Genomic DNA, 15,402 nt, shown 5'->3' with positions numbered 1-15,402 from the left:
TTCTGAAAACTGATGAATGCTTGCTAATTTGTGAGCAGGCAGAAGCAAATAAGATAATTCTTTCAAAGACAACAGTAGCAGGACATAACAGTAATTTTGGCTGTAGTAAACTAGTGGTAACAGTTTAGTAAAGCTGGTAAAGAATTTAAGTTTAAGGAGCAGAGACACAGGAAAAAAGCATTCTGTTAAAGTTCAGTGGACAAATTACAGGCATGACAGAAAATAGTACAAGGCACATGAAAATATTTGCCATCTCCTTTTCTAACTAAAGGGATCAAGGAAGGAAGATAAGAGGTTACAGACCTCAAAGGACTGTGTAAATAGAGCCTGAAAAGAAAACAAACTTGCTTTTCACTTTATGAGGGAACACATTTCTACAAAGACACAATATCCATTTACCTTTGGGCCACAGAAACTGTTTTTTATGAAACATTTTATAATGTATTCACTACAGTTGTGAGATTGATCAAGAGAATTTTGAAAAACACAGTCACTAATTTAATTGCTCATATCAAAGATGGTGGCACTTTCTACACATCTGAAATTCCAAAAGAAACTCTGATTGCGACTGGAGACTTAAGACACTGACAGACTGTCAGACAGTGCTATGGAACTGCAATTATTTGCTATTGTAGGCTCACTGTAGGAAGTGACTGTCTATATAATGTTTCCCCTCAAAATAAAGTTACAAGAAACAACTCACCACTTGTCCATTCTGAGGATTTTTATGTGCATATGGGGGTCCACGGATGTGATTCCACATCTGACCAGATGTCATTGCAAATACAACACACTAGAAAAAACAGAAAAATATACTAATTTATTTATTCAGAGGAATGGAATAGAAGATGATTCTGCTAGTGATGCTTGGGTTAGATACATAATTGTTTGCCTAACCAGATATAGTATCTAACTCTATTTTGATTTTTTTGATAGGGTTTTCAGATGTGTTGCTCTCATAAAATTCTTTATGACTATTAGAAAATTAGTTAGCTCAAGACAGATTTTCAAAATCTCACTTGAAATAACCCTGTCTTTACGAGCACTTGGAATTGCCACATTTAAATATATATACAGCAAGAAGTACTCATAGCAGAAGGCATTAATTGCAAGTATTTTGCAAACTAGTGTTGAAGATTTATACAACTTTTCATTAAGCTATTTCTGCCTCTAATTCAATACAAATGTTTAGTTTACTGGTTTACTTTCAGGTATATGAAATGATATATAAAACTGTAAAGAAAAAATTCATTTTAAAAAAACGTCTGTTCCATTTTATGAAATTCTCATTGTGTGTCCTGTATGACTGACTGTGATTCATTTTAGCTATGACAAATAACAGCAGTTGAGTTGGCAGAAAACTGAAATTCCCTATGGAAAGAAGTGTGAAGTTAGTTATGGATGTATGACATGTAAAAACAGACATTAATTCTTGCAGAAGGTCACACTGTTGAAAGAGGAAAATATACTCTCTTTTAAGTACCAAATGAGAAAAACAGAAATGGGAAACCTGGCTCATCTAAATATATCTTCTGACTTACTAGTACAGATAATCCTTACAAGAACTTTAAGATAACTTAAGTACAGTTTTAACATATATGCTTATTTTTACCAGCATAGTATAGTCATAGTAATTCAAGCAGCTGGATCACAAATGCAAAAAATTCATACCGTGATGGTTTATGAAAACTCTTTGAAGCATTTTTTTTACAAAATGTTTACTTGTGAAATAGAGTTAAGCTAATGTAGCTCTATAATCCCACAAACGCAGCTTTGCCACAACAAGCAATAGGATTGAATAAACTTTGCAAGGCCCTAGGACTGAATCTTGTCAGGCTTTATTCAAATCTGTCTTGGCTTTCCTGGATTATTAGTTTTTGAAAACTTGTTTATCTGAAATGCCATTTTTTTTCCAAAGAGCATATGGCTATGTATAGCTTACATTACTTTTGCCTATCTTACTATTCTTTTTAGGATGAAATAATTATGACTAACATACTGATGTAGTATAGGAATGGAATGACAGCAGAGACAACAAAAGTAAAAACACAGGATGCAGTGTACCAGTATTGAACGATATGAAAGGGGGCATGGGACTACAGTGGAGACACCAAGCCTATAAACATTATGTCAAGGGTTAATTAAAAGAAACTTAGATATGTGAGCTGGTCAAAATCAGTTTTAGGAGTAACAAAGAGAACAAAGGAGAAGTATCCAATGTATCTAAGACCATCCCTATTTACACAGTGATTTTTGTTGTAAAATCTAGTTGCAGATCAGTGAAGGAATCACAAGGTGTAAAAGTAGCCCTAAGTGGATCCTAAAGCAAGGAGGAAGAAAGCAGCAGCGTCATACTCTTCCCAGCAAAGAATCTGGAAAGCTAACAGCTCACCATAACACCCCACTGTTCCAGACTGAATCCAGTGAATGATCTCAAGATCCAGACAGAAACTGGAAAAGTAACCACGACATCAGAGAAAGGCAAAGATACTAGGAAGTGTGTGCATAACAATTTAAATTGTGGTGTTATTAAGACTTTTTGTGCTTGTAAAGAAAAGAGAAAGAAAATAATGAAAAAAAATTCATATCCAGTTTAATAATAATTCTTTGTTGTAGTTTTAAGATTTCAATTACACTAAGAAGATATGGCTTTTAATATACGGTGTGTTTCATTTTGCCCTTAACAGGATTTGGAATGCAACAATATAGTCATTAATACGGCAGATGAAAGCATACTGGTAGCGATTATTAGCAGATGGATTATGTTTTAATTAATAATATGCAAAGAAATGAAGAGAGTATATCCTTCCATTATTGGAAAACTGTAATAGTTATTTCTATACCTTGCAGATCGTTCTATCAGAGAACTTTATGCTGCAATTTTGGTGATGAATCACACAGGATATAGCTTATGGGAAATTACAAAAGTGCAGAAACTGAAAATGTGGGTAACAAAAGTAAGGTGAAAGATATTTTGAAAGGCCAAAAGTTAGCTGAAAAGTAAAACATTGAAAGAGAAGAGATGCATAAAGTACACAAACTATGGCTCTCAAAGTGAGTTTTCTATGAAAAGTCATTTTACTCATTCATAAATTACTGTACTTAATTTACATTATTGAGGGCAAATTCTGCTTCCATATGAAAAGATTTAAAAAATCACCTTAGTTTACATACAGTCATATGCTTTATAATAGGTAAATCTCTCAAATCACTACTGATTTTTAATGATTTTTCAATACAAATACATTATCTCACAACATGGTAATGTCAAACAAGAAAAACCTAGGAGACATAAAAGTGGGGAGAGACAAAGTCCAAATATCAATATACTGAAAAGGAAAGAGTTAACAATATGGTTGTTTATCCTGAAGGCATCTTTCATAGTCTTCCAGTTCAGACTGTTAGTGACCAAGAAAAATAACTTGGTACACAACATTCTGGATCTGCCCTAATTTCCTTCCATCATGTACCTCTTTACTGTGTATTTCAAAATGACCTTTTCAGAAGCCAAAAAACATTCTCTGGCTTCTCCCTCATCCTATTCCACTCTTTGTTCATTTTAAGTATCCTAAGAGGAAAGCATTTCCATCATATACCTCAAGCATGCATTTGGTATGCTACAGGTAGCACCTGACATTCAAGCTCACTTTGCTATTCTCCTACTACGATCATCCAGGTTAAAAGGGAAAAAAAAAAGGAAAAAAACCCCAGATTCCTACTGTTTGCAAAATACCCTTGAAATATCCACCATTATTTGTAGAAGAGATGCATGCATCTGTGATACACGATAGATCACGTTGGTACACCATGTTTACCATTCCAAACCCCATAGTTTGCATAGAATCCCACGCTTTGGGATCCAAAATTTCCAAAACACCTAGTTCACTACCAGTTTCTGAGAGTTGGTGTTTCTGAGGACAAAACTTCACCAAATTAATTTCTACAAATAATCAACTTGTAGCATGACTAATGACTTCATGTTTACCTTATAAAGGGTTAACATTGTGTTCATTTCAATGGTACAATGCATATGCAAAGTAATGGTCCCTTTCCACAGTATTCTTGGATCTTGTCCAAGTATAAAGGATGAAAGCTGGAGAACAGAAGATTCAAGCTGAGGCCCTTTCCTCTGAGCTCTTAGAAAGATTTTCAACTCCACTTATGCAGAGTAGAGTCTGTACTTCAACAGGTCCAAGTACCAAAGACACACCTCACCCACCCGCTCGTTTCTTTCTCTTTGTCACACTCCAAGAAGAACACTTTAACTGCTGCATGCTGCCTGAATGATTAAGTGAACTCAGGGTTAAGCTATTTTAAGAGCTTCCATATTTAGGTATCTTATTCTGCAATGAAATGACAAAAGCAAACACAGCAGACCTACATTATTGCCTGGTATAGTAGAGAGAGGGCAGGAACGCTGATTTGCTACAACACATTGTGGTTCCAGGACCAAACTTCCACAGGATGTCTTCAGTGGCAATGAAATTCACACCTATTACCAGTTGTAGGTGTGTACACTCTGTGTGTAGACAGGACAGCTCAAGGAGCTTGTTAACTAATTGCAAGTGGTGCTTTCCTGATGGCTTCACAGTGCATGACTTCAGCCTTAGCCTCCCAAAGAGGGAAGCTGCTTTGAGCTCACCTGTGGTGCACCAGCACGTGTACCACAAGGCTCCTAAGAACAGACACAAGGTAAATAAGCACCAAGAGTCTCACCAGAGCACTGAAATGCTAGCAAGACACAACTTTACAGATACGTGGGCAGAATTTTTTGACTGTTCCTGGTCTTGCAGGCTTTGTCAAATTTGGTTTAATACAAACTTGGGTTTAATACATCACCTTCTCAAAGGTGCAAGTTTTGTTTAATGCTATCTGCCAGGTTGTTAAACAAAAATACTAGAGACTTAAAAAGCCATCTGGTATGTATTTTCAAATGAGGCTTCCTCCTATCAAGTACTATACAAAGCAGATCATTAGATTTCTCTCTGCAAGTTTAGAACCCAGAACTTGGCAAATAGTTTAACACAAGAAAAATAATTCTAGACACATTTATAGTTAAGTTCAAGCACGTTTCAAAAAAATAAAAAAAAAGGGGAGACAGAGGCAGCCAGTTCTGTACTTAATTTCTATATAATTCTGTGCATGTAAGTTGTAGCCATTGCACAATTATTGTTTTATAGAAATATCATCCTTTCTGTCTGGTTTAACTTTGCTTTTGTACTCAGTGAAGCCTCCAGAGCTTCAAGATCTGTACTCAATTTTTAAATAACAATCCATCACTTCTTAGGGTCTCTAGGAAGAGATATACAATTCAATGACAGGGAGTACAACACAGAAGCAAAGAGAAAGGGTTTCTGTATCTTTAAAAGATATTGTGCATCTCTAAAACCTCTAACTACGGGGAGAAAAGGAAATTAATAACCTGCACTTATTGCTGTTCTTTTGAGATGCCTATCTGCTCACACAGAGGAGCCTGACTTTTTCTAGCTGTATCTTTGAAAAAAACACATTACTTTTTTGTCCTCATTCCCAGAAGGGAGTAAAGAAGCCTCCAGTAGCCACAATACCCTTCAGGCTCTTTTGGAGCAATAACTCATGATGTATACACTGTAAGGTATAGGTACTGTGGAGTGTATCAGCACAGAACACATTTCTCATAACCATTAACTGTCACAACAACAGTAAACACGTGCTTTGTCTTCTCATTCAAGTGACTCCACATATTTTGCCCAATAGAGTCAACTCCTAGGCAGATGCCTTCTAATTTGAGCATAGACTTTGCCTTCCCAGAGTCCACAGGTGTACAGGCAAATACGAAATATACACATAAAATAAAACTGAAAATTCCATGTAGAAGACCACAGTGGCAGCCTGGTAAAGAAGACACTTTAAAAAGCCCCCTTTTTATGTAGCCAGCATTCTCACTGATCAAACAAACTCTTAGCATCAGTACTGTTGCAGCAATTCCTTATCTAAATTGTTATGGATATGCCCAGTTTATACCATCTGACCTTTTAGTCTCTCTGCTTAAAGAATGAAGAGTCTTGACAAGATTCTGAATTGCTTCTTGTTATCAGTATAAACGGACAGGACTGGAAATATCTAAGGATTGAAGTCCTTCCTCATCTTTGTGCTAGCATGTCAGAAGGAAAAATATCCATAGATGAAAAGTAGGATTTGAATTAAACTCTAAAATAATCCAGGGAATAAATTTTGGATAACACATCAAAAGACATCTTTTGGGATATTATGTACTGTGACTCGGTCATCCTGGTTTGCCGTTCTAAAAGCCTTCTGGGTAATGTTGCAAGTAAAAATGCCTAAGGCATACAAGATACTACCAGAGTCTGCAGTGATTCCAGGGGATCAAACTGCTAATAGCATTGCTATTGCACGATCTCATACGGAGGACATGGCCAGTTCAACAGTCCTGTGCAAACTGGCATTGGAATCAATGTGGGAGATGAAAGCTCTGGTTTTGGTTCTGAAAGTATATCAAAATTATTAGATGTATCACTAAATATTACATTCCTAAATATACTCCTACAACACTGACGGAAATATTAGCTATAAGACAACTTTCAGGTATCACTGGAGATATCAAATAAAAATGCAGTCCACATTTCTGGGATTCTCTGTTCTCCTGCTAGTAAAAAAAGCACAGGCATTTACGCTGAGAACTTTTTTGTAGTTTTTAGGAACAGATCTTTCAATCAGGTGGAGAGGCGCTGTCAATTTTTCATTTAAATAGACAGTATCCAACATATGGAAGCAAAAATGGTCTTCAAAACAAGCTAAGAACCTCTGGAAAATAAGCAAAAGAAAAAAAGACACAGTCTGCAATGATAGACTTTTCAGTTACTGAATGTGAGGATATCTATGAAAGAGCTTCCTTGAAATTAAAAATGTTATTTTTGTTATTGAATGCTGGCTATCTAGCAGTACAACATCTCCCCAAAACCAATACAAACCCAAACCTACAACTCTTAGACAAAAGCTTTCTCAACTGTGCAACACCTGTTAAAAGAACTGCCAATAAGGAACAAAATAATTGCCAACAGTCCTGACAGAAACATGAGCTTCCTGTAGTATATATATATCTTGCCAGGCTTTCTCTGCTTAATTTGGGTTTTTCTAAGTTCAAAAATAAAAAAAAAAAAAAATCTTGAAGAATATAATTCTTTAAAATCAAGCATTTATTAGTTATTTATATTGTTCATAAACGCATTTGATTAGGCATGACTCGCTCCCCTTCACTAGACATTATCTTGTCCATTTTTCCTTTTAATGAGGTTTTATGAAAAAAGAAGCTTTAAGTTTTATGGGTAGAAAGAAAGCACCATGTAAGGGAATCATAACTACACAATATCTTAGAATGAATAGATTAATAACTGTCCATTTTATTCTATGGATCTTGACATATTCTAGTTGTTTTACTGAAGTTAGGTCATCCATGTAAAAGCCTACAATCTGGCGTCCCCACTGATTCCGCCAAAAAGAACTTGTAACATTAACTTGTATGTCCACATAGACCTGAATAAAACCAAATGGACTTCTGGTAACTGCGAGACCTTTGCTAAAATATCATTTTGCAGTATAGGGCTCTGACAACATTGTGAAGGCAAAAGAACAGTACTGATAAAAAGGGAAGCATTGGCTCAACACCATGATTAATCACCATATACTTTCAGATATAAGACCTTTTTCTAAAAGAGCCTCTAAGTGATATTTGTCTTTAAAGCAAATAGAACTTTACAGGAAACAGTATCAGCAATGATAAATGGCATTAATGCCATTTTAATTCCTTTTAACTAGATTACTGCTTGTCAATACAATCAGCAGGGTGACAATTACTGAACAGGATTAATACCATTTCTTTAAATGTTTGATCACATTTGGACATTGGGCCCATCCACAGAGATTCAGTTAAATGTGACTAAGTTTTCTACAATGCAATTTACAGTTACATTCAGGTGTAAAATGTCCAGTTGCTGTTCAGGGGAAGAGCAAGCAATTTAAGAAAGACTAACATGTTAATTTTCTTAATTTAATTAGGAAGTAAATTATGTCTTCAACTATCTATTGAATGCAGATTATATTATATGCAGCTTCTTGATATGAAGGACTGATTTTTAACCTCTGCTAGACAAAACAATTCCCTAAAACATTCAAAAATTAAACTTCTGATCTGAAACCCTGAGGTATGAAATTGGAATAAAATTGCTATCTCCAGAGATAGAGTGCATGGTTAAACAAAGGAAATACCACTGATTATATATCTTTATTTAATTTTGACACAAACATCTATTATGGTGTGCTAAATATCGCTTTACTCAAGTGATGTCTGAAGATCAGGAGTCCAAAAAAAGTCATACTGATACAGATAATATTTGAGCTTTCCGGTGGCAGTGCATCTTTTAAAAGCATTTTAACTGAAAAATACTGGTAATCTAGAAAAATATATGGAAGTAAATATGACAGACATACTTTGGAAGAGAACTGTCACTGTGCTAGAGGTCAGGATACTCCAAATAACATCCTGGAAAAAAATCCACATTCTGCCCCTGGTTCTCTACATCAAAAAGAAATATCATTCTACTCAAAATCTAGTGCTGTAGGTGGTTGATTTGAAACCTTAATCTTTATCCCTTCCTCAATGTATGGGGTAGACAAACTGCTTAAAGAATGTATGCCATGTAAACTAGTAGGAAATGCTATGATAGCACATGAGAGAAAACAGGAATAGCAGTAGCTATTACTCAAAAGTAACTAATCTTAAGAGTTTGCTTTAAGAGCTTGTCAATCATTTAGGTTCAAAAATTAATTACAGCACAACAGGTACCTACCATGTAACTTCATCTTTGAACTGATGTAATTCAAGGCTGCCAATGGAAAGTATCACAAATAAGGTATGTTCTCATATTGTTGAATTGGGGCAGAACAGCAAACCATCAATATCACATGGCTTTGAAAAGGCAAAAACAATTATAGGGCATATTCAGTAACTTACTTCTAGCAAAGCTAAAGTACACAGAATCGTAGAATAACCCAGGTTGGAAGGGACCTCAAAAGACTATCTGATCTAAGCTTTCCTTGGAAAAAGAGCCTACAGTTTTTAATAGTACTGTTCTCAATTAATATATTATTAATACAAAAGGAAGGGGCTCTGTTAAGCTGTAAAATATGGGCTTGGACTTGATAACCCTAGACATTATTCCAGTGTTGATAACCATGCCCCTGACTCTGTGTCCCTGCAAATTAGCAGCCTTAGATGCTGCTCCTCAGGTTTTAACTTTTCTGTCAGTTACAATGATGGCAGAGTACTTGATACACCTTAACCATCATCTAACTAACCTTGCATGCTATTTCCTATCTAAAACTGAAACAGCTATGCTGCACAGTCCATATTTTTCATCAGCCTACTCAGTTATTTGAAAAGTATGATATAAATAAACACTGTAATACAGTATTAAGCATGTTAAACCTTAATGCATTATTTATGGCCTTGAGGATTTAGAAGACTAATATTTCAAACAGGCTGAGTAAATTCTAAAATTAGTCAACCCGCTAAGATTGTCCTATTCTCATGTAACTTCACAGTGGAATATTAAGGCCAGTACTACTTAAACCAGTTTTGGAAAGGATTCCACTATTTTCTTTGTTTCTTAGTTCTTTTATAATTTTTCTTACAAACACATAAAAGCCTTTGTTACTTTTCTTAACCTTTCATTACTGTCTTTACAGTATAGTATGCAGTGTATATATAAAATGCAGTCTGACATTAATAGCCACACTAAACCAATCATAACATTACTGCTTTTACAAAAACAGGCAAGTTGAACAATAGCAGTGAACGTTAGTAACACTTCTTATTAGAAATATTTTCTTGTTGAAGTGCAAACAAAAATCTGCAGCTATCAGAGAATCTGCTAATTTTCAGTGAATCACTTGTACTGATACTCACTGCTTACGACTATTAGCCCCAAAATCTAGATTATGACTCTTTGTCTCATAGTATCACCCTGAGCCATGTATTCATTCAATAGTTTTTAATTTACTGTGCAAGCAACGAAGACACATATGCTGAGATAAGAAGCTAATAAAAAGCACATTAGTAAGGAAAATCTGCATACCAGAGCTGCCATGGCCCAGCCAGTTTTGTTGTAAATGAACTCTAAGTTATTTCTTCGCAGATACAACAAGCCACCAACAAGAGATACCAGAAGAGCCAGTGCAATTGTACCAGAATAGTTAGGAGGTCTGAACACTCTAATCTGGAAAAGATAAATGAAAATAAAGACCAGATATAAATGCAAACATATAGATCATCTTCCATATAAACAAACAGGGAGCATATGAAAACAGTTTTCAGAGTCAGAAAGACTATTCTCTAAAAGTATACCTAAATAATTTTAAAAAGTAGTAATTCCTTTAATAAGCACATAATATGAAAACAGTTTAAACCATCATTTTGAACTGTTCAACTCCAAAACATTATTCCTTCAACATATTTGCAGGTTGTGTCTAAATTAGGAACAGCTACTATGGATCTATCTTGTTTGTGTACAGTTTTCAAAAGCACAAAGCATGTTTTCCTTATTAATGAAAGCACGGTTTCCTTACCAACAACTAATTATCACAATATCTTTGCTTCTTTTCATCCAGAATAAGACTACATAAAATTTAACAAACCAAGAATGGAACAGAATCTGCAAACTGCAGAAGTTACCACAAGTACAGTGACTTTTTTTTTTTTTTTTTTTTTTTGTGTATTCCAGAGCCTACACTTCAGTAAAAAAGGTATTAAGGAAAGACAAAATTTGTCACCAGCCTGTCTCAGACTAGAGAGATGCATTTGGCTTCAACTTTCAAAACTGTCTAAAGACTTACATGAACATCTGTTCTGTCAGCTATCCATTTAGCTAGCTGTTCAGCTGCAAATCCGATTCTCTGCAGGTCAAATGTGTCAGCTCTCTTGGGTTTACCTTTTGGAGGAAAATGCATGAAAGTCGGAGCAGAGTTCATATTCAGCTACAAAACCAGAAAAAAGAGCAGAAGAAAAATTAGTAACTCTATCCTCAAAAATGTTTAACTGTTTACCTTTTATGCATAAAACAACACAAAACTAATTATAATGAAAAATATTATTTGCCTCCATAAATTACTCCGTTTCATACATCTTCATGTATAGTCCTGCAAAAAGGGTATTCAGAATACTTCTTCCAGTAGATTCTTTGGGATGTTTTATTATTCAGAGTATTCCACAACTAACCCTTTCTGAGTAAGAGTATCTTATGCTTTGAACTTCTCACACACTGTAAGAACTTCCTCATAATTAGTAAAACAGAAACCCTGCACCCATCCAATCTACTAAAATTATAATTCTAAGGTAAGAATAAAGTGTTCAAATAGCCTGACATTGCTCTTCTGGCCTAGCTCTTGCTAGTCACAAGTTAACTATTCACCTTGCCTTCCACTGGCTTCAAGATAGACTATCCACTAGTGACTGACTAATCTTTTTTGAATCTAGAAAGCCCTCAATCATTAGCTTAGTCTACATAACTTGGTCTAGAAATTATATGACTTAATTCATGTGCTCATGTCACTGGAATTATTCACAGTATATAAAAAAACTCAAAAGTGATAAACAAATTTACATTTACATTTGCCACTTTAAACTTTGACTTCAGCTTTGCAAGGTGGTATAGGAGAACATAATTTTATTATAGAAAATTCCTCAGTATTCAGTCAACCTCAGAAATCGTGCAGTAAAAACATTAACAAACAGAATCAGGGGAAATGCTGAAAGATGATGCAATATGGAAATCTTAAAGTAACAAAGGTAGAGTAACTTTGTTTCGTTCCTAAAAAATTAGTTTTATCACATTACTACAACACAACATTTAATCAAGTACAGAATTGAATTTATCAATAGAAATTACCAGCTATGAAAATATTTTCCATCTAAGCAAAAAGTAGTCCTCTTCTTTAATGAACTGATTTGGAAACAAAAAAATATTCTGAGACAGGATAAGACAAATGTTGTGAAATAGTTTAATAAAATATTTTATAAGATACAGAAACATTCTGAGATACAGAAACCTGACATTGTGTAGAGTTTGGGGCAGCTTGTCTTTAATTGCTTTGTCATTTCTCTAATGACAAACAAACAGAGACAAGAAGTTGAAAAATCAGTGTCACAGACTTTTTGCAGGTTTTTTTCTATGACATCAGTATTATATGACCTGTTTGCACACATAAACATAAGGTCAGAAATATATTACCCCAAAATCCACCTTACAAGAGTCATTAGTATCACTTCTTATCACTGTTTCTTTGACAGTAAAATCCTTCTGTACTTTATTTAATTTGGTCCAACTTTTACATGACTTAAAATGCATATCACCTGTAATAAACTGAAACTGTGTCCTTTTGCACAAGGAGTAAGTTGGACTGGACTATTCTAATATGTATTGACTGGCTTAAGGAAAAATCAATTAACATATTTTGTATTATTTTAACACTGTAGGATAATGTAGTATGATTTTAAAGCCTATTTGAACTAAAATTTTAAAATCAAAATCTTAATCCATTAACACCCATTCTTTACACAAAACATTCTAAGATGCCAGTTGGAAATAAACAAAAATTAAACTTTTAAAATTAAGTCTTTAAAAAATAAATATTAAACTTTTCCCTTAAAAATTTTAAAGCACACACTTCACAAAAAGGTGCCTAAAAATACAGAGAACTTCAAACATTGTCACTCCTCTTAATCTGCATTTTAGCTTCAATAAACAGATAAATATCAATCAGTATTTATTATTAATTTTCAAGTGATGTGTTTTGCCTTGACTACTCAGTTCAAGAGGAGGCCCTAGACTGTTCTCCAACAATGGATTTTTCACTCATCACAACCAATATATAAAATCTATACTAGTCTCTTCTCTATTCCCTGAAAAGCTTCCAAGCTAATAGAAATATTACTGGAGTTGAAGACTACTGTATTACATAAAAACAACTAAAAGACTTTTATTTAGGAGCTTATTTCCCCTAAAGATAAAGAAATTCTTTAAAGGCAAAATAGTTGCATTGTGCTTCGTTCTAAAAAATAACTAACAATGGGTTGAAAAAGAATTTGCATACATATAATCTAACGGATAATATAATCTTTAAACAAACATTATAAACTACACTTGGAAACTTGCAGAAATGGCTACTTGTGTCAATCTGTCTTCACCAATGTCATAGAAAGTGCAGTGGGTTTGACGAAAAAGAATTTGTATAGAAAACAGAGGTACATACCTACACAGAGAAAATAATTTGTCTTGTATCATTTGGTAAATCAACATATAATTCTAAAAATTAAGAATGTTTTACAGTGCCCAACATTTACCTGTTGAAAAACATCTGCCCCTTCATCATAATCCACTATTGTGAAAAACAGTTTGTTTGAAAAAGCAGATGAATAGCGCCATGAATTAGCCAGCACTTGATATTCTTCATTTGCTTGCCTGTTAAGGAAAAGAAACAAATGTACATCCATGTGGCATTCGCTGGTAAAAGATTCCATATCACCAGCTGCAGGGGTCAGATGAATTACACTTGCAGTATTATTCTCACCACCAACATTATCAATTTTTAAAGGTTTCACCTAGTTATGCAAATCTTTGGTTCAAACTCACCTGCTCCAAAATTAGAAATGTGTTACATCAAACCATACCAAGAGACATCCCAAGATGATGTCAATAAAAAGTAATGTTTTCCATACTTTAAATTCTCAGAAAACAGAAGTGGTCTGAGTGGCAAGAGTCACACAAATCTGCCAACAGATCCACTGCAAGGAGGTGCGTTGCGTGGCCCTTGAGTACAATATCATGATTTACTTGTTGGAGACAGTTGCACATAAGGAAGTCTGAGACTTGTCAAAAAAATAACACAGAAACGTGACAGTAGTAATCTTCCTAAAATAGCAGAGTCATAGAAAGAGACGTAGAAATAGCTAAGCACTGGGAAAACAATTCTAAAATGAACAGTAAGCCCCTAAGTATATAGATTATAAATATACTATACACTGTTTAGGAAAGACAGACCAACAAGGCGAGGCGGTGGTGTTGCTCTTAATGTGCAAGAGCAACTGAAATGTATTGAGTTCTGTTCGGGGGGGAGGAGGAACAGGTTGAAAGCTTATGGATAAGAATTAGGAGATATGCAAAGGGGTGTGAAACTGTTGTGGGAGTCTACTATAGACCACAAAACCAGGAAGAAGATGTTGATGAGGCCTTCTACAGAAAAGTGGAGGTAGCATCTAGAACACACTCCTTGGTACTCATGGAGACTTCAGTCATCCTGATATTTGTTAGGACTCCCACACAGCCAGGCAAGGTCAGTCAAAAAGGCTCTTGCAGTGCACTGGTAATAACTTCTTAATGCAGGCAGTGAAGGAACCAATGAGAAGAGGTGCACTGCTGGACCCTGTATTAATGAATAAAGAAGGACTGGTTTGGGACATTAAGGCTGGGAACAGCCTTGGAGACAGTGACAGTGGTGGAGTTCAGTGTTCTACAATGTAGAAGCAGGGCAATAAGGATTACAACCCTGGACTTCCACAGGGCTAACTTTGCACTTTTCGAAGATCTACTTGCAGGAATTCCATGGGCTAAGACTCTGGAGCGCAAAGGTGCCCAAGAAAGTTGGTCAATTTTTAAATACCACTTCCTCCAAGCCCAAGATAGGTGCATTCCCTTGCATAAAAAAATGTGTAGACAAGCTAAGAGTCTTGCATTGATGAGCAGGGGGCTACTGAAGGAAATCTCATGGAAGAAGGAAGTGGATAGCTCATGTAAGAAGGGACTTGTCACTTGGGAGAAATATAGGGAGATAGTCAGGACATGTAGGAAGGCAGTAAGGAATGCCAAAGCCCTCTCAGAACTAAAACTAGCAAAGGAAGAGAAAAAAAAATACCTTCAAATACATCAATAGTTAAAGGAACACTAGGGGAAGTGTGGGCCCACTGCTGAATGAGGCAGCAGCCCTGGTAACTGAGGGTGCAGAGAAGGCAGAGCTCCTGAATGCCACCTTTCCTTCGGTCTTTAACCCTGGACCAGCCCTCAAGAACTCCAGACCCCAGATGTAGGAGAGAAAGCCTGGAGGAGAGAAGATTCTCTGCTAGTCAATTGAGGCTGGGTTAGTGATCAATTAAGAAAAATGAATATACATATATACGTTATGTATATATGAATATACATAATATATACATAAATAATATACATATAATGTATACATAACACATAAGAATATTGAGACAACTGGCTGACATTGTCACTCTACCATTCTCCATCATCTTTGCTGAATCATGGCAAACAGGAGAGTTGTCTGAGGACTGCAGGAAAGCCAATGTCA

At 35.3% G+C, this 15,402-nt stretch overlaps 1 protein-coding gene across 1 annotated transcript; it reads right to left on the bottom strand.

Moving 5' to 3' along the window:
• Positions 1-703: 703 nt before the first annotated feature.
• Positions 704-13,573, bottom strand: LOC103771820 (tumor suppressor candidate 3-like; the record flags this gene model as incomplete). Its single annotated transcript, XM_008939135.1, has 4 exons — positions 13,397-13,573; positions 10,891-11,031; positions 10,134-10,274; positions 704-793 (listed from the first exon to the last, which is right to left on the bottom strand). Coding segments are annotated over exons 1-4 (549 nt in total), but the record flags the coding sequence as incomplete, so codon positions are not given.
• Positions 13,574-15,402: the final 1,829 nt, after the last annotated feature.

This window comes from Merops nubicus, unplaced genomic scaffold, assembly GCF_000691845.1.
Source record: "Merops nubicus isolate BGI_N331 unplaced genomic scaffold, ASM69184v1 scaffold8304, whole genome shotgun sequence".
NCBI lineage: Eukaryota > Metazoa > Chordata > Aves > Coraciiformes > Meropidae > Merops > Merops nubicus.
The sequence above is the reverse complement of the archived record's forward strand: the minus strand, read 5'-3'. Positions and strand labels throughout refer to the sequence as shown.